This window comes from Caretta caretta, chromosome 1, assembly GCF_965140235.1.
Source record: "Caretta caretta isolate rCarCar2 chromosome 1, rCarCar1.hap1, whole genome shotgun sequence".
In the NCBI taxonomy this organism is placed as follows: domain Eukaryota; kingdom Metazoa; phylum Chordata; order Testudines; family Cheloniidae; genus Caretta; species Caretta caretta.
The window spans coordinates 237,564,502-237,590,242 of NC_134206.1; the positions used below are offsets into that span (position 1 = coordinate 237,564,502).

The following is a 25,741-nucleotide window of genomic DNA, read 5'->3' on the forward strand; positions in this document are numbered from 1 at the left end:
ACAGTCTGCAAGTCAGACAGCATTTGAATCCCGGCGATCCGGGCATGCTGGAGAGGTTCTGTCCCAAATAAGAAGGGAGCAGTAACTCTACGAGAGCCTAAACTTAATCTTCCTACTGAGGGGAATAAAGGAGACTTTTTCTTGTAATAAATAAAATAAGCATAAAGGGTAACAATGATTAACTACTAAGTATACTATAAAATATCTTATCTAAAGGTAAGTGAGGGTGCTGCTAAGCGCTCTGACTCAAGCCAAAGGGCAGTAGAGAAGGAACTGAGGGACAGTTGGTCGCGCAGCACGATGTAACTGCCTTGAGCAGCGCAAGATGACAATGGTGCATGTGCAACCAAACTAGGCACTGCTACCACAAATCTCCGATTACAAGCACAGGGCACATGGACACCTAAAGTGGAGCACCCACGGGGACATTCCTCAAAGAACCACCATAAATTTGGCATCCACATGTTGCTTCTTCACACCTAATTTATTCCTAAAATATACCAGCACTGTAGTTGTTAATCTGCTGTCAAATGAGCTAAGAAGTATCAGTAACTTTTGTCTATACTAGAAAAATTATTACCCATTGCTGACAACAGGTGTCAGCAACACATTAGCCCTTCTCTTCACAGAATCACATTGGGAACTTATGTTGAGTAATGGACAAGCAACTCAGTATGAGCTTCTAATGCAACAATATGGCAAAAAAGGACTGATGTGATCCTTGGATGTTTACATTTAGAGGGGTGGGGAGCAAGGAGTAGGGTGGTGTTTTTACCACTATACATAGCATTGGTGAGACTACTAGAATACTGCATACAGTTCTGATATCCACATTTAAAATTTTTTTTTGAAAGATTGGAGGCGGTAAAGGGAAGAGCCACCAAAAATGATTCAAAGGCTGGGGGAATGCCTTACAGTGAGAGATTTAGATCTCAAACTGTTTACCTTATCAAAAGGAAGAAGGACAGGTGACTTGATTACAATGTATATGTACTCACCAGGAGAAACTGAGCACTGAAGGGCTCTTTAAATCTAGTGAAGAAAGACATAGCAAAAGCCACCGCTGGTAGCTGAACCCAGACAAATTCAAATGAGTAATTAGGCAAAAGTTTTCAACAGCGAGGGTGATTAAACATTGGAACAAACTACTAAGGGAACTGGCATACGCTCCATCTCTTGAAGTCTTCAGACCAAGACAAGATATCTTTCTGGAAGATAAGCTTCAGCCAAACAAGTTATTGGGCTCAATACAGGGTTTGCTCAAATTTAATGGCCTGGTCAGATGAGATAATCAAATTATCCCGTCTGGCCTTAAACTCTCTGAATGGGTACAGCTGGACACAATTTAACTGCAAGCATAGACCAAGACAAATGATGTTCAGCACCGTTTCTGCAACTGCCATTTTAAAGGTTTTAACCTGTTTTCTGAATGGTTCTGGACATGGTTCATTTTGTTCTATGATTACAGTTAAACTGCATTAAGCCGTAATAAAAAATTTTCATACTACAGACAAAGGTTGAAGACTAGAGTAACGTTGTAGTTGCGGACTCTGATTTCCCAAACGAATATGCTTATGTCATAAAAGCTCACAAAAAGTCTGGATAGTGTCTTTTCAAAAGTGGAAGTAATCTCTTCTCTGAACTCACTCTTCTGTTATTCTCTTGCTTCTGCCTCCATTCTCATTCCTAAAATCCTCTATCAGTTCTCCCTTCTATCGTCTCTATTCCTTCTCTCCCTGCTCCCTTTTCCTATCGCAGTCATTTTGTCTTCTTCCTTCATCCCACACTGGCATCTCATCTGAAAATCACAAGAGGTTCAGTACTATGCACTGTACCCTCAATTGTTCTGATAGTTTCAGATGTCTCAAAAATCATTTTTGGGTTGGGAAAAAGAACGATTTACCAGCACAGGTTGATAATATGCTGTCTCTTTGGCCCACAACAAGAAAGGCACTTTGAAAAACAAAGCCCAAAAGGCAGGACTTTATGTACCTTTAATTCAGTATTGGGGATGACTCACTGGCACTAGATTCAATAACTAGTTTAGCAATAATACTGGCAACCACTAGAAAAATCAAAGGGCCTGATTTCAGGCCCTCAGTTATTCAGTAGGTTTTATCACCAACGTTTAGCACTTTACCAATTCAAATGTAATGAAGTCTATGGGGTCTCTGGCATAAGTGAATTTTAAAATGCTCTCATTGCTTACTTATGAACTGAATGAACTAAGGTAATACATTTTATTGTACTTTTTAAGCCAGTGGGATGTTTTAAAGTAAATGAAAGATAAAGCTTTTAAAGTAACTAAAGATCCAGAAATTAAACGTGGAAAACAAATACACTGTTATAAATCTCGATGCTTGCAAATTATTTTTAAATACCATTCTTAGATCTATCTTCTTGTTTTTCCTTAAAGTGACGTAAGAGGCTATAGTTGAAGATTCTGGAGTTGGTGATTTGGTTCTGGGAGGCACAACTCCAACAGGAAAATGTGAACCTATAAAGTAATAAAACAGCATCTTAACTGTTATGCAAAATGGCACATACAATATTGTATTGTTTTCCAACAAAAACATGTTAGGATGTGAAATCATTAATTGATAGGCTACCACTCTTATATTTACTATAAAAGTCATGATGCCTAACTAGTATATCTGCAGATTTTTTTCTACGTAAATAATCCTACTCAAACTAAAATCTAGTCAGTGTTTAACCAGTACGTTAAATGTGACAAGTAAAGGATTTTTTAAAAAAAATTAACTTGTTCCTGTTTTGCTTCTTCATGATACATAAAGAAAATCCAAAAGATTTGCTTGGGCTTTCACAATTTTGTGTTCTTTGCAAGTTTTTTCCCTTTGAAAATATCTGGAATGTCAGCTGTGATCTTCTTGGGTTTGGCTAGAAGAACTCTTGTAGATCTCAGCAGATTGCTACTGTTATAATTGGAGAAGTGGGAGGATGCATCTTTAACTAAAGCTTCCTTTATCCAAAATGTGAATTAGTCATGGAAGTTTTTTCTTTTCTAAAACAAAATAGACTAGATAGGCCCTGAACTCTTACTGAACAAGGAATGCTGAGCATCTGCCCAACAAACACACACATTTCAAGAAACCTTCAGGCCTTCTTTAGTCATTAAAACAGTAAAAGAAAGGGCACAAGCCTATTTTTCTTCTCCTTTGCAGGTCACTGGTCTCCAATTTCTAGAGTTTTACAGTCACAAATTCCTATTTTTAAATTTTTTTTTCTTTCTTGGAGGATGAAGGACAAATGAAAGGAAAATAATTGACAGAGGGAAACATTAAAAATAACTAGTGCTGTAAAGTGCACAAAACAAATCATAAAAATGAAAATAAAATGTTCCCTTCCAATATCTTATTTTTTATTGCAGTAGCACCCACTACATGTGGGTATAGTCATCTTAGGGCTTGTCTACATGGTGAGGCAATACAGACTACTGTGATGTGATGTGATTTCTAAAACACAATAAGGTGTTGCACATTAATTAGTTTGTCAGACCCTGCTGGTGTGCACTAAAGGTTCCTAGTGCGCTTTAAACATAGTGCTGGGTTAAAGCACACTCAAAACCTTTAGTGCCCACAAGCAGGGTATATATGGACCAATTAATTCATAACACCTTAGTGCACTATAGAAATCACACTGAGTGCGCATTACACCATCATGTAGACAAGCCCTTATATGTGGTTTGTTACAACAGTAAGTAAAATAAAATTTTAGATATGTGATTTTTAAATTGAGCTCTGCTGAAATTGTTTGGGATATGAAGGTATGAAACAATACAAATACAAGTACAAGCAATATGCTGTTACTACATGTAGACAATTGGGAAAAACTGACTACTTATATTCTCCCTCATGCTGTTGGGTTTTTTTTTTTGAGTAAAGAGAACTAGACTGAATTAAGTGCCTTAGAAGACTAAGTGCTCACTGGGTGGAATAAACAGTAACAGCTACAATAAAATTACCTCAATCTACTGGTAAGAGGAAGATTCTCCCACTCATTTGCCACACTGAGGCTGTAGCTATTTTTTTTTAAGTGCCATCTATATCAGCTAGGCAGCTTATTATCTGCTTTTCTTTAGTGAGGCCTGTTTTTTCACAGACAGACAAAATTATTTCTCCATTTATGAGAGATAAGGTGAGTGAGGTAATCCACAGGGATTAAATGCTTTTTCAACTCTCTAAAACTATACAACATAAAACCACACAGTTAACTTTAGGCCACATTCAGCCAAGTCCCATAACAGCAGCATCATGTGCCTGCTGAGTCATCACATCTTTCAATTTGGCTAATGGGGGTGCAGCACATATTGGTAAATTGAGGGGATTTTTACAACTGCCTTTTCCAAACACAACTTTTAAAAAGCTATTTTACATGTTTTAACAAGTGGTATTAGATTCCTTAAGTGAGCGTTCACGGTGAAGGACTCTACCAAGTAATTAATAGCTTTTATGGGGACTATATGAAGAAGAGAAACAGGCATTCGGCAACAGCACAGACCTTTATTGTGAGTATATTCCAAGGGCAATAACATTAATTCTATTGTATCACAGGACAGAAGGCAATTCAAGAGTTACAGGGTTTAAAAAAAAACAAAAAAAAAACCCCCACATTATTTCCTTGTCTTGAGAGAGTTTGAAAATTCTGTGATGCTGCCTTTTTGGACATTTTGATAACATACTGTTGTGAGTTGGATTAAAAAACTGCATAAGGGCAAGGACAGAAAATGGGTAATTGTTCAAGGAAGTGATGTGCATGGGATGTGAATGAAGTGATCTGACACAGTGTCAATAAGGATTTCAGGATTATTGTTGAGTGTAATGTTTGATTTCTCTGTGGTTTGATTGACTGAAATCCTTCTCTTGTTGTATAACTAAAGCATTTGATTGCGGGAGCTGTTTCATTTGTATCAAGAAATGGACAAACTATTTGTAAAATAAACATTATATACACACACACACACAAATAAAATAACAGTTTCTACAAGGCACTTACAATATTCTGTACTCCTTGTGAAAGACTGAAAAACAGATTGGAAGTCAACATGCTTGGCACTAACCTTTAGTTGTAGAAGTTTCTGACTCTGAAGCTGGTTCTGTCTTTTCTTCACCATTAGACTCATCAACTTCTGCCACTGTTGTTAACTCTGGCTCACTCTTATAAAGTCTATAATCTGGACCCTAGAAGATGACAATAGTAAAAGATAACGAACACTGATTTATCATTTAAATGTTAGTATCTTAAGAATCAAACAACGTAATCTTGCAGCTGATTTTGCTCTCATTTAAATTTATTGTTTTTGTAAGCCAATGCTCCATTGCTCAGGGGCTTGTGTAGTGATAGTCATTTTGCAATTAACATGAAACAAACTGCCACAGACTTTCAAACGCTATATAAACTGAGTAACTGATGTGAAGGAGAAAATTTACCATTATTATGTAACACTAACCCCAAGAAACAAACAAACACTAACTATAAAAGGCTTCAACAGATACATGATTGCCAGGACTGGGGTTTGTATCATGTAACAAGAATTCAGAAAAATCTGATTTTGAAAAAGTGATCAAAATATTTAGAATCTCCGTGAGAGTCTTGTTTTGATGTTTGATTCTTAGAGTACGTTTATAAGCATGGTATATCTGATTAAAAAATGTCAAATGCAAATGATGCAGCTGGAAATAAAACTAATTAGCCAAAAAGGAATTACACAGCACAAAAGCATCCAGATGTCAAAATAAAAGTGACTGTGCAGAGGATGGGGGAAATGCTTAATGTACATTGTGGCAATTTTAGCCACTTACACAGTAAGATCCATTTCTCTGATATCCTTGAACTTGGTGAATCTTCTTTTCTTCCAGCAGATGTACTGGGCCCCTGCTATAACAGAGCAAGGAGCTGCTATCACTGGGCAGAGAGGGGATTATGGGAAGATGCTCTGTAAAGTCATAGGACCGAGGGAGTGGAGGACGAGGTGGGACTACTTCCTCTTCCTAAAGATTGTAGAATAGTTACCTTATTTAGATATGCACACCTGTTACAATTATTTATAACTTTTAAAAAGTATATTCCTATAGCTATATAAGCTTTGTGTTTTGCAATTGAAGCGACACTGTCATACTAAAAAGATATATTAACAAACAACATTGTTTTCCTAACACCATCTAAATTCATGGAGATTGAAATACTTCTCTTTTAAATCTCATTTTCACTATTTACTTTCTGCATCTCACTCAGCTAGTTATGTTTTCATTTCTATCAGTTGTACTTTCTGCCTCTCATGCACAAACATGCTTCTGTTGTGACTAAGAGTACTGATTTCATTACCCCACCATTTTAATTGAAATTCATTATTATTAAAAGATTGTGGTGCATATTAGATTTTCTATAACCTTTATAAACCAAGCTTAAATTTTGGGTGAAACACAAAGTTGACAGTGTCCCTTTAAAGCTACAATTTCTAGATATTTTGGGCCTGATTTCCAGATGGGTTGAACACTTGACACTCCCATCGATTTCATCTGTTTTTGGGGTGCTCGGCACACCTGCGAACCAGACTTTATATATGAAGAGAGATGTAAAACAATATAATTTTTCTCTCCATGAAATATGCCTGGGGGAAAAGAATATCAAGATTTACATTTTTGCGGTAAAGGCCTGGGAACAGAAAAGGGTGAGGAATGGGGGACACAGAATCATGAATTGGTAAGAATATGAAGTCACAGAAGAAATGAAAATTAGAATTACTGTCTGGGACTTTAACCTTCAAAAGTAATCCAATAATTCAGTAACAGATCTACCAATTTAAATATACTGAATACACATTTCTTATACCATTAGAAGAGTTCAGAAATAATTTTTATCAGCCAATAATTTTTAATTCAGAAATTCATTGATGCTAAAATGTAAAACTACTAAAATCATACCTCATTTTTATACTTAATAGCTGAAAAAGACTTTGATCCGATGGTACCTGTTTAAAAAAACATGAAAATCTGTTTAGAATAAATAACTATTAGGAACTAGCACAAAAGCCTGTCTCTGTATTGACTGAAAGGCTTAAACACACACTAATTTCAACTGGTAAATAATTTCAGTTACACTTGTTTACAGCAACTATGATGTCAAACAGTTTTCAATCAAGCAAAAAAGCAAATACAAAGTTTATTCCCTAGAAGTACAATGTGGTTTAATAAAAGCAGCCCATTTACCTGCCTCTGTAGAAATTCTTTGCTGTTTATGTTTACTCAAACCTTCCATGACATCTTGAATTCTCCAAAGTTCCTTCTGAATCTGAGCACGCTGTATACCTGCTGACTCAGTCTGCCAGTAAAGAGACATGGGATAGCATGTATAATATGGTGCAAGAACAAACAATTTTACTATCTGTAGACAGTATCACGTACACAATTTTATCTCCTCACTGAAAGGAACCAGGATTTAGGAAACAATCTGATAATTGACACTCCCCATCCACATTGATATAATGTTCACACTATCTGGAGGTTAGTGTAATCTCTTCAGGGTGGTTAGTGAAGTAGTCACCATCACAACAATTGACTGCTCACACATTCCAGCTGCCTGATTCAGCAGCTTTGCAAATCTCATCTTCCAAAATGAAAATTAAGCAATTTGACAGAGCATTTCACTAGTGAAACAGGAGGACACAATGTCTCAATCTACAAAGGAAAATCAAAACAGGGGAATTCACCACTGAACACATTACTACAGCTCTGTGGGATGACTCTTCATATGTTGAGCTGTTTGCACATCTTGCATTGGCCAAAAGGAAACACCATCAGTACAGACTGGTAGGTGGATCCAATCAAAAATAAAAGCAGCATGACTAACAGTGTGGAGTTGAGTTGGTCTTTGTCCAGACACTCAGAACGAACTACTCCACACTGGTGAATAAACTATGGGCCGATACGTGTCCCCATAACTATGCAGGATTTGTGCCAATGGGTCTGCTGTTTACTTATTTCCCTGCTCCTGCCACTCATCTGCAATATCCCTTCCTTGTGTGTGGAAAGCCAATCTGTAGCATGCATGGCTTGTGGCATTCCTCTGCACAGGGTTCCCTACACTCCACCCATCTACTTATTGCATTAGAAATTTAAGACTTGTCATCATGCTAGGTACCTACAGTGTCTTCCAGGAATAGCAAGGTAAACATGCAGAGTACCAAAGTGTAAAACCTAATTAAGAGGAGAAGGAATTTTTACTTAGACTGTTCAACTATTTTTGCTTGGTTTTGCTAGCACTGATGTAACTCAGCTGCTTGATAGTTACTCAGGAAGAAGAATTTCTGTGTTATAAATTTAACACATCTGCTCCTCCAATTAAGGCTTGAAAAATTTCCATTTCTGTGGCTCCTTCAAGGGCAAGTTAAGAAAAAATAAGGAAGACGCGACATGATATTCCTCATACAGTAACTCCTTGCTTAACGTTGTAGGTTATGTTCCTGAAAAATGTGACTTTAAGCGAAACAATGTTAAGCGAATCCAATTTCCCCATAAGAATTAATGTAAGGTGGGGGGTTAGGTTCCAGGAAAATTTTTTTCATCAGACAAAAAACTATACTATTTTGTGTGTGTGTGTGTGTGTATATATATATATATATATATATATATACACACACACACACAGACAGTATAAGTTTTAAACAAACAATTTAATACTGTACACAGCAATGATGATTGTGAAGTTAGAGGGTAGAAGAGGGTGGGATATTTCCCAGGGAATGCCTTACTGCTAAACGATGAACTAGCATTCGACTGAGCCCTCAAGGGGTTGTTGTTAAGACATTGTTGTTAATGTAGCTTCACACTCTACAAGGCAGCTTGAATGGAGGGAGGGGAGACAGCATGGCAGACAGAGACAGACACACACCCTGTGTGTGGGAAAGAGAGAGATGCGCATTGCCCCTTTAAGTACGCTGACACCACTCCAAGTAAATTGCCTTTTAAAGTACATCAAGAAGTTGAGACAGCAGTTGTGACCAGCAAGCTCTCTCCGTACTGAGCCCTGTCCTGTCCCCACCCTGCTCTATATGGAGAAGGGATAAGCGGGGGGCAGGAGCAGGGGGACACCCAGACATATTAGCCCCCCTCTCCCCCTCCGACCCCCCCACCCACAGCAAGCAGGAGGCTCCCGAGAGCAGCTCCAAGGCAGAGGGCAGGAGCAGCACATGGCAGTGGGGGGAGGGACAGCTGAACTGCTGACAGTTGACAGCCTGCTGGGTGGCTGCTGCACAGGGAACTTAGGGGAGTGGGGAGCTGATGGAGGGCTGACAGTCCACCCTGGTTCCAAGCCCCCACCAACTATCTGCAACGGGCTGCTCTTCCTGCAAGCAGTGGACAAAGCAGGCGGCTGCCAAACAATGTTATAAGGGAGCACTGTGCAACTTTAAACGAGCATGGTCTCTAATTGATCAGCAGCGTAACAATGAAACAACGTTAACCAGAACGACGTTAAGTGAGGAGTTACTCTATTTCCAAAGTAATAAAACAGGGCAAAAAAGAAAGATATAATATCCCCTCTTCTCCCCAGAAAAACAAAAAAACAAAAAAACCCAAACTACCATTTAGGCCTTTACAGTAATAAAAATAAAAAATACCACCAAAAGAGCAGCAAAGGACAATCTCATTTCCCCACCCTCTTCCTTTTATTGATCTTTCAGGAAGAATCAAACAGGCATGAAATAAAGAAGTTTTGTTTTAAATTTATATTTTAAACAGATTTAAAATCATATTACAATTCTTCTATACCTGAACCTCCCCAAGTTGGTCCAGCTGCTCCTGCATATGGTTCCTTGTAATTGTTACATCGTATTCTAATTTGTCATACTCCCTCCATGCTCTTTCCAGTTCCTTAATTTAGAAGAAAAGTAGTATTAGGTGTTGACAAGTTAAAAAAAAAGATGTTACCAGTTTAAAAAACTTGCACCAATTTTTTCTCAGCCCAGCAGATTCAAGTTCAGCAGTACCTCTCAAGAACAAATTAAGCAATTCATTTTGGTCCTGTTTAAAAATAGTTTTTCACTTTCAATTGGGGTGTTTCATCCATTTTCTTCTGTGGACAACAAGGTAAAGAAGGGAAAAAAATCTGCTTGCACCTGAGAATTTCCTTCTTGGACCCTTTGTCTTAATTCCTCCCTTGCACTCCCAAACACATCTGGAGACAATGGAGACAGACAAGACTTTCAATCATCACGCACTGCAGCAGACTAAATTTTGTCAATTTTCCCCCACAGGATGCATTGGTAGATTTTTTTATTATTATTATTTAACAGGATAAAAGTAGGGTGTCTAATTCAGAATTAAGATTTTTAATAGTCTTTCCTCTGAGTTTTACAGATGCCTTCAGGCCAAGTCCAGAATCATGCCTTAGAGTGGATTATCTTTATGGGTACTGAGGGTAAAAACCTCACCCTTCTCTGAGGCCACTGTTTGAAGAGGCTGCTGCTTCCATCTAAGGCAGAGTAACTCAAGCCCAGCTTGCCCTTCAACAGCAAGTAAAACCTGTGAAGTTGCCAATTGGGTCATCTAGACTTGTCAGGTAATGCTCATTCTGCATTTCTGAATCTCTGAATCGTGGATGGATGGGGTCACACAGCTCCTCAGAATTTAAAGGGCAAGATTTTTGTTCTGGGATTTTGTCTGTCACTTCCTGTTCTTCTGGTTGCTCAGGCTGGAGTTAAATAAGTTTATTTAACAACCTTGAAAGGTGTCTGTCTTGAGTTTCTTTCTCCTCCATCCAATTGGGACAGATGCCCTTCCTTTGGAGACCATTAACTAAGTGACCAAGATTCTTTGCTTCCTTTTAAGATTCTTTGCCTTGTCTCTCTTATAATGCTAGAATGGTGACAAGTTGGAGGATGACGTGATTGTGCCTTTTTTGGTCTTTGAAAGTGCAAGGCTTGTGAGACAGACATTGTCCCATCAAAGAGAATCATAGAATCATAGAATATCAGGGTTGGAAGGGACCTCAGGAGGTCATCTAGTCCAACCCCCTGCTCAAAAGCAGGACCAATCCCCAATTAAATCATCCCAGCCAGGGCTTTGTCAAGCCTGACCTTAAAAACTTCTAAGGAAGGAGATTCCACCACCTCCCTAGGCAACGCATTCCAGTGTTTCACCACCCTCTTAGTGAAAAAGTGTTTCCTAATATCCAACCTAAACCTCCCCCACTGCAACTTGAGACCATTACTCCTTGTCCTGTCCTCTTCCACCACTGAGAATAGTCTAGAACTATCCTCTCTGGATCCACCTCTCAGGTAGTTGAAAGCAGCTATCAAATCCCCCCTCATTCTTCTCTTCTGCAGACTAAACAATCCCAGTTCCCTCAGCCTCTCCTCATAAGTCATGTGTTCCAGACCCCTAATCATTTTTGTTGCCCTTCGCTGGACTCTCTCCAGTTTATCCACATCCTTCTTGTAGTGTGGGGCCCAAAACTGGACACAGTACTCCAGATGAGGCCTCACCAATGTCGAATAGAGGGGGACGATCACGTCCCTCGATCTGCTCGCTATGCCCCTACTTATACATCCCAAAATGCCATTGGCCTTCTTGGCAACAAGGGCACACTACTGACTCATATCCAGCTTCTCGTCCACTGTCACCCCTAGGTCCTTTTCCGCAGAACTGCTGCCTAGCCATTCGGTCCCTAGTCTGTAGCTGTGCATTGGGTTCTTCCGTCCTAAGTGCAGGACCCTGCACTTATCCTTATTGAACCTCATCAGATTTCTTTTGGCCCAATCCTCTAATTTGTCTAGGTCCCTCTGTATCCTATCCCTGCCCTCCAGCGTATCTACCACTCCTCCCAGTTTAGTATCATCCGCAAATTTGCTGAGGGTGCAATCCACACCATCCTCCAGATCACTTATGAAGATATTGAACAAAACCGGCCCCAGGACCGACCCCTGGGGCACTCCACTTGACACCGGCTGCCAACTAGACATGGAGCCGTTGATCACTACCCGTTGAGCCTGACAATCTAGCCAACTTTCTACCCACCTTCTAGTGCATTCATCCAGCCCATACTTCCTTAACTTGCTGACAAGAATACTGTGGGAGACCGTGTCAAAAGCTTTGCTAAAGTCAAGATACAATACATCCACTGCTTTCCCTTCATCCACAGAACCAGTAACCTCATCATAGAGGCAATTAGATTAGTCAGGCATGACCTTCCCTTGGTGAATCCATGCTGACTGTTCCTGATCACCTTCCTCTCATGTAAGTGCTTCAGGATTGATTCTTTGAGGACCTGCTCCATGATTTTTCCGGGGACTGAAGTGAGGCTGACTGGCCTGTAGTTCCCAGGATCCTCCTTCCTCCCTTTTTTAAAGATGGGCACTACATTAGCCTTTTTCCAGTCATCTGGGACTTCCCCCGTTCGCCACAAGTTTTCAAAGATAATGGCCAATGGCTCTGCAATCACAGCCACCAGTTCCTTTAGCACTCTCAGATGCAACTCGTCTGGCCCCATGGACGAGAATCAGGATTAACTTTCCCCTCTTTAGGTTCCCCACCCTTCCATCTATTTTGTTGATGTTTAATGTAAGATACACTGGACCTTGCTAGAACGCGGGATTTGGGATCCATGCCAAGTATCGCATTATAGCAGGGACTGCGTTAAAAATGAAATTACTGTATACAGTAAATGTCACATCCATAAAGTATAGAAAAACTCCTACTTGAAGGAAACAAACAAGAAAAAAAAGTGTTGCTTTATTAGAGATTTAAAGTAGACATGACAATAAACTAGTCTAGTTTTTCTTTAAAAAGTCAGTGAGTTGCTTTTGCTTCTTGCTGCTGTGCCGCTTCCACTTAGCAAACTGCAAAAGACTACGTAGCTGCATAATTTTTATAGGCTCAACGTTTTACATCTCAAATGATCTTAAAGCAGTCTCAGCCGGCTACGGTCACAGCTGATGTTGGAATGACGTCCACTTCATCTCCCTCTTCTTCCACAGCAAAAGACAATTCTTTAGCTTCTGGAATGTTGTTTGGTCATACTGCCTAGCATCTGGAATGTTGTTTGGTAGTACTAAAACTTGCATCCGTGACGGCATAATGGTTCATAAACATATGTACAACCATTTTAGCAGCCCTACAACTGCCCAATATTGGGACATCACTGAGGAACGCTATTGATGTTGCTTGAACTCTTGTAGAATGAGCTTGCACTCGCTGAGGAGGCATAGCTGAAGCTATTTCATACAGTCTTGATATAGGAGGTTATCCATTTAGAGATCATCTGTGAAGAGACCGTCTGACATTTCATAGGATCTGCATGTGACACAAACAGGCAAGGCAAAGCACAACTGTTTAATCATGTCCACAAAAAAGGCTAGACATTGCCTGACATTTAACGTGTGGAGACACTGCTCCTCCGGAGATGAATATGACTTAGGAAAGAACACAGGTAAATATACCGCCTGGTTCAAATGAAACTAAGAAACCACTTTAGATAAAAAATTGGGGTGTAGTCGTAAAGTCACTCTGTCCTTAGAGAATTGTTTATAAGGAGGCTCTGCCATCAGAGCCTACAAGTCAAATTCTTCTTGTGGATGTTATCGTTACCAGGAATGCAGTTTTCTGACACAAACAAAAAGGAACAAAATGCCAGGGGTTAGAACAGAGGTAACATTAAAGCCACTAGGACAGTGTTCCAGTTCCATTGAGGAACTGGCTCTCAGACCAGATGGAGATGAAGCCCTTTTAAGAATCTTGCTACCATTGGAGAAGACTGATCTTCTCTGAATGTGGGGAATAAAAGGCTGATATCACTGCCAGATGCACTTTCATTGAACTAAGTGCAAGTCCCAACCACTGAAGGTGCAGCAGGATACTCCAAGATATCCTGGATAGAAGCCAGGCTCAGTTGAATTCCATAGTCTAATGACCACACTGAAAACTGCTTCCATTTAGCTGAATAGCCCATTCTGGTAGATGGCCTTCTTCTGTTAAGTAGGACCTGCTGAACAGCTGCTGAACACCGCTCTTCCTCCTCATTTAGCCATGCAGCAGCCACGTCATGAGATACAGGGAATTGAGTTCAGGAAAGAGGGTGTGAACGTTATTCTAAGTGAGTAGTTTGGGATGGAAAGGAAGCAATATGGGGATGCTGCACTGACAGTGTGAGAAGACTGGAGACGTGTGCTCCCTCTTGCTTTTTCACATAATACATCTTGTCAGTATTGTCAATAAGTATGTGAACCACTGAGCCCAATAGTCCAGAAAAGCATGACATACGTTGTAGGTGGCCCCAACCTCCATCACGTTGATATGCAGTGAGCTCTTCTGCTCCCACCACAGACCTTGGACTTTCAGTGACCCTTGGTGTGCTCCCAACCAGGTAACAACAGACCTGGTTGGTCAGGGGCGGACAAAGGGCCCTGACAAATGTTCTCTAGATGCGTCCACCACTGCAAGGAGTCCAGGACCAGTAGAGGATGACAGACCAATCTGTCTAGTGGGCAAACAGTCCTGAGTACATGCAGTACGTTTCCAGTAGTGTAAAACCAGACTTGTTAATAGGGGAAATTGTTGTCAAAATTGCACACCAACGGTCCCTGGAGGCAAAGGTATGGAAGGTTAGCCCACTTCCCATATTACACATGGGATCCTTCTGGCTACCCCAAACCTCGAGCCAGTGGGCTGGGGAGGGAGGGAAGCTATTGGACACTAGAGGTTGTACCGAATGGACTCCTCAAAAGTGGGTGTGCCTCACCTTGCCTGTTGCCCCAGAACCTTGTAGTAAAGATACATCACTAGGATCATGTATGTGGCATGAATTGGAATCACAAACTCAAATTGCCTCACAGTACTTTCTCTTGAATAGGCTACATAGAAAGTGACACTGACGATTATAAATCTTAGTGTCAAAAGGGGGATTATGTTGGATCATATTAAAGAAGTTCTGTATTAAAATCACAAATTAGTTTGATTCCCCAGAGTTTAAATTCCAGGGTATTACTAATTAAGAGGTCTCTTGGTTTTTGGTACTGTTTCTCTCCCACTATGTGTGAAACTTGCAAGCTGCTAATTGTGTTAGTACATTCTAAGACAGAGTCTATTCTCAAAGCAATTCACAGAGAGAGAGACTCAAAGCAATACTCTAACAACAGAAACAGCACCCAGAGACTCCCCGCCCTTTTGTTGTATTAACAATTGTGATTAAAATAGAGATAGAGGATGTATGTGGATGGATGCTTGGTGTGGATAATAACTGAATGATCAGGGAGGTGCCAGCCTAAGAATTCAGTGTCCATCGGCTGAAGAAGGTGTCAAGTGGAAATAACCAGAGGACACCCCACCCCCCAACAGGGCAGACTGGAATCCACCCAACAGCCTCAAGAATGGGAGAACCAAAGAACAAGATAACATCTTGGAGCCGTCAGGAATGTGCTATCTGCTGATTGATTCAGCAACAGCATGATGAAGCAATTCCCATAGACTGGCATAGGAAGAAATTCCTATAAAAACAGACTCTAAAAAGTGAGAACTTTGGGGTCTGATTCAGCAAACCAACTTCCAGGAGCATCAGATGAGCATCTGACAAGGCCCTGCTCCCTCCTCATGTCCAGGCCACCTGGCCAGTGGCTTGGCATGAGCAACTCTAAGGCTGGTAACTATGATAACAACCTTGCAGAACGTGTGTGTGTGTGTGTGTGTGTGTGTGTGTGTATGAATGAATGAATGAATGTGTGAATAAATACGAGATTGAATGGAATGTTATAACTATAACTAACTGCTTACTATGATTCTTTCTGTATTCAGAATAAATGTGGTATTTTGCCTTTTTCCCTTTAATAAGATCCTGCTGGTTTTTATTTTATTGGTACAACAGGTGGGTGGGTGAGAGAGGATGCAACCTCGCAAATTGGACTACCTGCATGCAAGTGGACATATGGCCCAAGAGCTTCCGGCACATCTGGGAAACTGACGTGAAAGGCTGAGACTGCAGACTAAGGCAAAGATGGCAAATTGCCTGAAAACTGTTGGTCGGAAGAAATGCTCCCGAACATGTAGAATTTACTAAGGCCCCAACAAATTTTCTGAGCGGCAACTAAAATTGACTTTCTGGTATTTAGGATGAGAACCAGACGGTTGAGCAAACGCAGAGTAATGTTGATGTGGGTAAGAACTTTCTTTTTGAACCTGCCCCTCAGTAATCAGTCACCCAGATACAGAAAGACGTGGATTTCTTTCTTCCTGAAATACGCCATCACAACTACCATGCATTTGGTTAAAAACCCAGGGGGGGCAGAAGACAGGCCAAGCGGAAGCAGCGTGTCCTGAAAATGACACACTGCCACATCGAATCAAAAGAATTTTCTGTGGCCTGGCAAAATCACCACATGGAAGTATGTATACTGAAGATCCAGAGCAGTAAAACAGTCATTCTGAGACAACAAAGGTGGCCCCAACAAAGGGAGGACAGTAGATAGAATGACCATTCAGAACCTCATTTATCCAATATAATTGTTGAGGCCATGAAGCTCGAGAATGGGTCTCACCTCTACCTTGGATTTGCGCACCAGAAAGTACTGGGAATAGAAACTATGACCTTGGTGTTCCAGCAGCGGCATCTCTGCTGCTCCCAAAACTGGTAAAGAGCAAACCTGCTTCCTGAGAGGGGTCCCTGAAGAAGGACAGAAGGAGGAGGGATGGAAAGGAACTGGATGACACAGCCCAACAGTGGTGATTGAGCCCCAAGCATTCTGAAAGCGGGCCAGCCTGTTCCCAAATGGAGGAAGTGGGAGAAAGGAGAGATGACTGGAACACTGCTCTGGACCAACAAAGTAAAACACAGTGCTTGGTAGGCACCGGGAGAGGGCATGTGGATTAGCCGAACCCCAGACCCGACTGCTTTCTCCTATGGTACCTATGACCCTTCCTGGGGTAGTCCTGCTGTCTCTGGGGCAGGAAAAGGCTTCCAAAAAGTGTGCTGAGCCCAGCAGCAGCCCCACTTCCACTGACTGTGAAAGAGAGATCTCAGGGTACTGTGCAAACTCTCAGCTTCAGCAGTCTACGCAGCCAATGGGGCTATAAAAGACGCAGCCCTGCAAAGTCCTGGACCAAGAGCGAGGTAGGGACTGAAAGGCAGAGGAGGTCCATTGGCTCCTGATAAATCGCTGGCACAGAAACAGCTGATGCCAGCATCGCCCTCGTCAGTACTGGACTCAATGGACACCCCAGGGCCAGAATTGGAGTCAACGGCATGGGGTCTCCAATCCTCCTTGCATAGTATACTGGGAAGTGGTTGACAGGGAATGCTCCATCCCTTGCACTGGCATTCATCCAGTGCAGATCCGCACTTCTTCTGGAGGAGGCAAACAAGTCCCCACAGGGCCTGGAGCAACCTTCTTCAGTCTTATGGGACCTTTTCCTTGATGCACTTGACAAGGAACAACTCCTCTGTGTCTCCGGAGAAGCACCAGCTCCAGGATATCGATGGCCTTGGGCTGAAGCAGGCCTGTCTGAGCAGGTGTTGTTTCAGCTGAAGATCCCTTGCCACCTAAGTCCATTTGGTGAATGATCTGCAAATTGAACTACTGCTCCTTGACATGGGCTTCACCTAGGCACATCAAGCACCATGTGTGGATCACTGAAGGGGGCTGCTTCCCCACACAACGTCGTCAATCCTGGTGAGGGCATTACCAGGGAAACACTTAAACTATAGCTAACTAACACTAAATCTAACTAACGCTATACCGTGGGTACTAATTAATTATATACAACTAGAAAAGTCACTAAAAGAGTGGGATTGTGAGGTGAAACCACACACTCCTCTGACTCCAGCCATGGGCAGTAAGAAGGAACTGAGAGGGGTCAGGGCAGTGCTGCCTCATATATCTAGGGGAGGGGCTATGGCTATGAGGTGCAAGCACAGCTCCTATACAGGTACTATTAGGCAAAATTCTCTAGCTCCGGCGTGCTGGGTGAACACATACCTAAGTGGAATACGCTGCTACATCTACTCTAAGAACAACATATAGTAAACTTAACAGGAGAATACCACCTCTCTGTATTTGCCTCTATTGTATATTAACACGTTTACAAAGGAGCCAATACTTTTTTTGAAAATTAAGTGCAGCATCTTAAGTTATCATCAGAACTTCTCAATAAGATATGGTTTATTGGTATTATATAACTTGCTCTACAATCAACTCTTCATCTCACAGAAAAAAGTTGCCAAATCAATTAAAGTTTGTATGCATTTATCCCTTTTAAAGTAATTTAAAGCAAAAAATTTCACCTGTTGACCGGATTAAAAGGAAAAAAAATTTCTAACTGCCTCACCAGAAGCTCGAGGTAAATGAAAGACAATTTTAAGATTTGCTGGGATATAAGAAAGAAAGAACCCATAGACAATTCAATTAAAAGTACCAACACGAAGAAAAATCGCTTAACACCTCATTGAGTTTTACTGGCAAAAAATCTATTACTTACTGCAGTCGCTCGAGACACTTCTCGACAAGTGCTAAGCAGTCCATTCTGTAAGTCATCTCGCTGTAAGACTACATTCTGTATGGCAGCTGGGTTATCTGCATTCATTTCTATCTCTTGACTGGCTGATAGCAAAGCTTGCTCAAGCGTGTACTATTATAATAAAAAGAATTAATTTTTAATGTTCTGCATCATTGGGTTGATTTTCGTTTTACTTTAGTTATCAGTGTTGTGATAATAGCCATGTAAAATAACATCCATTTTAGGTAATAAATATAATTGTCCTACTTTCTCCTTGTGTAGCTGTTGAAGTTTCTCTTCCAGTGCTTGTACCACTTTATCTTGTTCACATAATCGGCTAAGCTTAGTCTAGTTTAAGAGAAGATGGTTGTAATTAGTATTTATTATTCTGCATATCATCTGTATTAACACAGTATCAAACCATTTCATGAGTATTTAAAGTTTTGTTATTACTATTTATTAACTTTAAATGTTATAAAGTTGAATACTGAATTTTCAAAGCAGCCTAAGAAACTCTGAAAAAGGCCCTATAAACTAGAGTATTACTGTAATTTCAAACAGCATGGGTCAAATGTAGTAACTAGTTATTCTACAGCTAAGTCTTCTAGATTTCACAGCAGCTTTTACTACAGCTGATCACACTATTTTGACCCACCTGCAGGCCTTGGTTGGGGTACATCATATTAAGTAGATCCATTCTTTTCTATCCTATATTACAGAAGGTTGTTTTGAGCAATTACTCACCAAAGCCAAAAGCCATCTTGTGGGAGACCTGTGTGGTTCTATTTTCACACCCTTCTGTTAAAAACATATGTGTGACTATTCTGTTGATGGCATTGCAAATCAAATAATCTATCAGCTTGAAAATGGGAGCACTAAGTCTTTTACTTTACACAGTATTAAGTACTATCAAATTGCTAAAACATACATGCCTCCAGCTTCCATCCAGGACACACCACACGATCCATTGTCTACAGCCAAGCTCTAAGATACAACCACATTTGCTCCAATCCCTCAGACAGAGACAAACACCTACAAGATCTTTATCAAGCATTCTTAAAACTACAATATCCACCTGCTGAAACGAAAAAACGGATTGACAGAGCCAGAAGAGTACCCAGAAGTCACCTACTACAGGACAGGCCCAACAAAGAGAATAACATAACACCACTAGCGGTCACCTTCAGCCCCCAACTAAAACCCCTCCAACGCATTATTAAGGATCTACAACCTATCCTGAAGGATGACCCAACACTCTCACAAATCTTGGGAGACAGACCAGTCATTGCTTACAGACAGCCCCCCAATCTGAAGCAAATACTCACCAGCAACCACACACCACACAACAAAAACACTAACCCAGGAATCTATCCTTGCAACAAAGCCCGATGCCAACTCTGTCCACATATTTATTCAAGTGACACCATCATAGGACCTAATCACATTAGCCACGCCATCGGGGCTCATTCACCTGCACATCTGCCAATGTGATATACACCATCATGTGCCAGCAATGCCCCTCTGCCATGTACATTGGCCAAACCGGACAGTCTCTACGCAAAAGAATAAATGGACACAAATCAGATGTCAAGAATTATAACATTCAAAAACTGGTAGGAGAACACTTCAACCCCTCTGGCCACTCAGTAAAAGATTTAAGGGTGGCAATTTTGCAACAGAAAAGCTTCAAAAACAGACTCCAATGAGAAACTGCTGAGCTTGAATTAATATGCAAACTAGATACCATTAACTTGGGTTTGAATAGAGACTGGGAGTGGTTGGGTCATTACACATATTGAATCTATTTTCTTAAGTTAAGTATCCTCACACCTTCTTGTCAACTGTCTAAATGGGCCATCTTGATTATCACTACAAAAGTCTTTTTCTCCTGCCAATAGCTCATCTTAACTAATTAGCCTCTCACAGCTTGTATGGTAACTTCCAACTTATCTGTATGTATATCTATATCTCTATATATCTTACTATATGTTCCATTCTGTGCATCCGATGAAGTGGGCTGTAGCCCACGAAAGCTTATGCTCTAATAAATTTGTTAATCTCTAAGGTGCCATAAGTACTAAGTTCTTTTTGCTAAAACATACAGACATCTGAATTTCAGCTCCTGCTGTGTTCTGCGGAGGCAATGGTTTCTCTAAAAGCTTTCCATTGTAAGTTTTATTTTAAGGGCCAATATCCTTCTGAAGAACTCATCAGTAGTATAGGCTTCCATTACACTGACAAAGAGATTCCAGCACAGGCAAAAATAAAATCTGTTGTCAGTTATGGGTTTTATTCCCGTCCGTGAACATAGAGTATATAAAGATTCTCACATTTCTTGTAATGAAATGTAATGGATTTTACAGTCAAATAAAACTTTACACACATACTGCTAGAAACTAACTAATTCAGAGACATTAGCTTGACTCATTCTGCTGGCATACATTTAATCAGAAGTCCACCTGAAGGTCAGAAGAGAACAGAGCACCAGCAACATTTACTGCACTGGGGGCCAGAGAGTAGGTGCAGCACCTCAAAATAGGTGGCGCTGCTCAGGATGCCCAGCAATACACTTAATTAGAATATCTTGTGGACAGCTTTCAACAGCTGGAGGGTAAGGCTAACTCACTCCCCAGGAAGGGAGGTGGTATAAACAGACTGACTGACCTTCCCTAGGGATCAAATAGCCCTGCTGGCCTGGAGGTGCAATTTGCCTCCCTTTGTGCTAGTAGGGTGAACCAGGCCCAAATTACTTACAGAAAGATCAGATGAAACAAATGGTCTCAGCACCAACAAGCGGAAATGGCTTTAATTTAAGAAAGGCTGTGGAGAATCTTGAGATGTCCACTTTCAGCCTCCTTTTTAGGCATATTAACACACAGTGGTATCAAATATACACTGAGTTATGCTGTGAGGTTGCACTGACCTTTTATCTTGCTTTATGAAACACTCAAATCTGCTCTCAATTAGTTGCTTACGTACTAAATATGGTTTCTTTTTTCTAAATCTCAAATGTAAACTTATAAAGCAGCTTTTTACATTTTACTGTATTAGATGTAGAAAGTAAAGTGAGTTGTCATCAAATAAATGGAAAAGGTAAAATATTTGTATTTAATATAATGAAGTCAAGTAAGGCATTGTACCCACCTGTCTTTTGTGTTAGACTCAAGTAGTGAAACATTTAGGACTTGTCTACACTGGCAAGTTTCTGTGCAGTAAGGCAGCTTTTTGCACTCAAACTGCAGACGTGTACACGCTGCCAAGCCACTTTGTGGGCAGAAACTCCTCAGTTGCAGCACTGCAAAAAAACCACCTTGACAAGAGTCGTAAGGCTTTTGCGCAGAAGCTCCAGCGCTCTATTGCCAGTGTAGACTCTTGATTGTTTTCTGTGCTGTAATTGGCCTCCGGAGCAGTCCCATAATTTCTCAAGTGACCACTCTGCTCATTGTTTTGAACTCGGCTGCCCTGAGACATGTGCCCCTCCCCTTTCTAAGCACCATTTCTGACAGCCCTTGTGTGCTGATCTGCTCTGGGACACAAAGCAAACCATTAATGTGGAATGCTCATGCTGTTGAACACAGAGGCAGGCGAGAGAGATTGCTGTGCAGAGAGCCCAGGAAGGGAGGCAGGGGCTGATGTCAGGGTTTCCCCCTCCCCCGGGACTGGTTGCTGCCTGCTGCTGTCTGAATTTACAAGACAGCATGAGGACACACACTGTCCCCCAGAACACACATTCTCTCTCCCCCACCTCCATACACACACACTGTCTCCCTATCACACACTCCCCGCCACCGCCAACTTCAGTTGAAAAGCAGCCAGCAATGTAGTAGGATGCCCATGGAACAATGGGATCAACTACATCATGTGATGCTGCGCCTGCCCCATGAGACATTGCAAACCCTTTCCAAAGCACCCAGCGGCCAGCTGCACAGCAGGATAGTTATCACAACGCACTGCTGTCTTTGCCGCTGCAAGAGCTGCTAATGTGGATGTGCTCCAGCGTCACAAGCAGCACAGTGTGGACAAGCAACAGTGGTTTAATCCCAGCATTTTAATAGAAATGGTATAACTTGTGGCACTGAAACTTGCTAGTGTAGACACACCCTTAGAAAATACTTTCTTCTGTGGCCTGAGCTTAGGCAATAATGCATCTGCAAAACCTTCTACAATTAGTGTACATGGTTCAGTTGGACAGGACACATTCATGTTGTAATATTTAGCCTCAACTAGCATGCCTTATCTCACATACTATATTCAGTGAATAGGTAACCTTCCATTTCTGTCTCACTCAAACTGGCTGAGCCAGTTTTGTGCACATTTATAACTAAAATGAGAACAAACCATGTATAAATGTAGTGTTAATTTTTCCTGTAATCCCTTTATAGTGGCTGAAGCTTTAAAACTGAAATTTGACATGGACAATAGTCATGAAAAAGGACTATATGCATTTAATAGCTTTAAAGTAATTGATTTCACGAAGTTACCCATTTTAAAACTGCATATGGAACATGTACTTTAGAAAAGGCCTACAGGTCTACAAACAGTGCATCTAAGTGTAGACTTGCTGATTCAAGAGACTTACATAATTAAATATTGTAAATCTCTTGATGATTCGAGGGATTTTTTTTTTAAATATACACACAAAAATATATATACATATATATACACACACACCCTTACAAATTCACTTACAGTACTAGTATCTCCCCAACCCCAATAAATTAAAAACCAGCTATGGGATATTTGCTCAAACTTCCAGAAATATTTCCCCTTTCAGCACAGACAAACACTAGAAAATTTCAAGCCAAAATGTGATAATTTCAGAAAGCTAGAAGCATGGCAACTGGGAGTTATAATAGAAATTTCCCTCCACTTTAACTGAAGCAATTGCTACTAGTGTCCCACTATATTAAGTAGTTTTTGCATCTAAATTTTATGACCAGGGTAGAAACTTCTACATGAGAATATCAACACAGTAAGCCAAAGACTAACACTACTTTGGGGAAAGCCAAGCATATATACTTACATCTATATCCAGTTCTTCAGATCTATATTTGTATAGTGTACCCCTACATTCGTCTTGTGTCAACTATAAGGAAGAATAACATTCGCATAAAATAACTTCACCAGAACCATGAAAATGATGTTAATCTTACAGTTAAAATTTTAATACACCAAAATCAGATTCCATTAGAATGCCAAACATTTAATGTATGACTATATAGTTTGAGACAATACACAATATTTAATTCTGTTACTTAGTGTACCTAATGGAATGTCAAATATGGATTGTCAGAAGGAGAAAGGTATATCGCAGTTATTTACTCAAACGATTAAATCTTGCTAATTAAAACTGAAACTGTGGAACTGTGTTAAGTTTATTAGGCATGCATAATTCTTCAGAAAAAATGTTCAGTGCTATAGTTGCAATATAAAAATTCAATCAAATCTAGACTATGCAGTAGATAAAATTACATCCGCACACACAATTATATATCACTATATAAAATTTCATGTGTGCATTCTAAATACAGGGCCTTATTCTGCTCTCTTTTATGTTAATGGCGGTGTATAGAAATTCCAGTGTGTTCAAGTGTAGTTACAAATTTACACCAGATTAACTCTTCACATATACACTGTAAGATGTACAGATATACACACTTTTTTTGGCATGTAGGTGGAATTTTTTTTTAAATTTGCACTTTTTCCTCAGCTCTCTTTTAGATATGGTACTCCATACTACAGCAATTGCTGTAACTGAATACAGGAACTCCTCACTTAAAGTCGTCCCAGTTAAGGTTGTTTCCTTGTTACATTGCTGATCAATTAGGGAACATGCTCATTTAAAGTTATGCAATGCTCTCTTCTAACATTTGGCAGCTGCCTGCTTTGTCCACTGCTTGCAGGAAGAGCAGCCCGTTGCAGCTAGCTGGTGGGGGCAAGGAACTAGGGTGGACCAGCTGCCCCCCTGTCAGCTCCCTGCTCCCCTAAGTTCCCTGTGCAGCAGCTGCTCAGCAGGCTGTCAATTGCCAGCAGTTCAGCTGTCCACTGCCATGTGCTGCTCCTGCCCCTCTGCCTTGGAGCTGCTCCCAGGAGCCTCCTGCTTGCTGTGTAGGTGGGAGGGGAAGAAGAGGGGGGCTAATGTCAGGGTGTCCCCCTCCCCCCTGCTCCTGCACCCTGCTTACCCCATCTTCCATAGAGGAGGGGGGACACACCAACAGAGGGAGCTGCTGCCTTAGGCAGCAGCTGCAGTCTGGTCTCAGCTTGCTGATCTAATTAACAAGGCAGTGTACTTCTGACCCCACTCTTCATACTTAAAGGGGAAATGTGCATCTCCATCTCTCAAACACACACAGGGTGTGTGTCTCTGTTTGCCCTCCCTCCTTTCCTGCTGCCCTGTAGAGTGAGAGAGTTAACCCCTGAGGGCTCAGCCAATTGCTAGTTCATCATTTAGCAGTACTGTAAATACTGGTAAATATACCACCCTCTGACTCCTCCACCTCAACCAAGCTTCACAATCATCATCACTGTGTGCCAGTATTAAATTTCCCTGGAACCTAACCCCCTCATTTACATTAAGTCTTATGGGGAAACTGGATTCGCTTAACATCGTTTTGCTTAAAATCGCATTTTTCAGGAACATAACTACAACGTTAAGTGAGGAGTTCCTGTACAATTCTATTTCTTGTGCTGAGGTATGAAAACTCTTTTTACCAAGGTTATGACTGTCATCCTATTCAGCAGTACAAGGGATCCTCATACACTGATTTGATATGAACGAATGCTCAACGCATTAACTTTTTACTTCTTTTCATCTCAAGACTGACTGCTAGTGATATATTTTAAAATACTTAAAACGGGCTAACATATATAGATATCCATTTGTGCCAAACTTTGTATATCCCATTTTAGTTAATACATAAAAATATATGCATATTCATTCATTCCTAACATATACATTTCCCCTCCATATGCATGTTATTTAATTGGAACATTTTTACATCAATTGTGCAGAAAAGAGACTGTAGAAACACAAGTCCAAAGGAGGTTTATAAATGCAAGGATTGGGGAAAGTTAAACATACAAGCATTCCAAACATACAATAAACCTTTAAAGACTTAAGTGTTTCATTTCAAGACATTATTTCCACATACCTCATGCAAATGCATCTGGTGACAATTTAAAAGTATGTATAGTGTATTAAAACCACATAGTAACTTTCTTTGAAATGAATATTTAATGAAAATGAG

At 40.7% G+C, this 25,741-nt stretch overlaps 1 protein-coding gene across 25 annotated transcripts in view; it reads right to left on the reverse strand.

Annotated features, from left to right (window-relative positions):
• Positions 1–25,741, reverse strand: part of PLEKHA5 (pleckstrin homology domain containing A5) — a 260,673-nt gene that overhangs the window by 26,109 nt on the left and 208,823 nt on the right. For 14 of the 25 annotated variants that reach the window (XM_048827389.2, XM_048827537.2, XM_048827370.2 and 11 more), the window contains 9 exons: positions 23,518–23,580; positions 18,762–18,842; positions 18,477–18,626; positions 9,786–9,887; positions 7,227–7,338; positions 6,942–6,988; positions 5,820–6,008; positions 5,078–5,198; positions 2,382–2,497 (listed from right to left, as the gene is read on the reverse strand). In XM_048827389.2, the coding sequence (XP_048683346.2) occupies positions 2,382–2,497; positions 5,078–5,198; positions 5,820–6,008; positions 6,942–6,988; positions 7,227–7,338; positions 9,786–9,887; positions 18,477–18,626; positions 18,762–18,842; positions 23,518–23,580 (981 nt within the window). Of the gene's footprint in view, positions 1–2,381; positions 2,498–5,077; positions 5,199–5,819; positions 6,009–6,941; positions 6,989–7,226; positions 7,339–9,785; positions 9,888–18,476; positions 18,627–18,761; positions 18,843–23,517; positions 23,581–25,741 lie in introns of those variants that run through there. The other 11 variants (XM_048827466.2, XM_048827553.2, XM_048827455.2 and 8 more) reach the window with 3 other exon arrangements.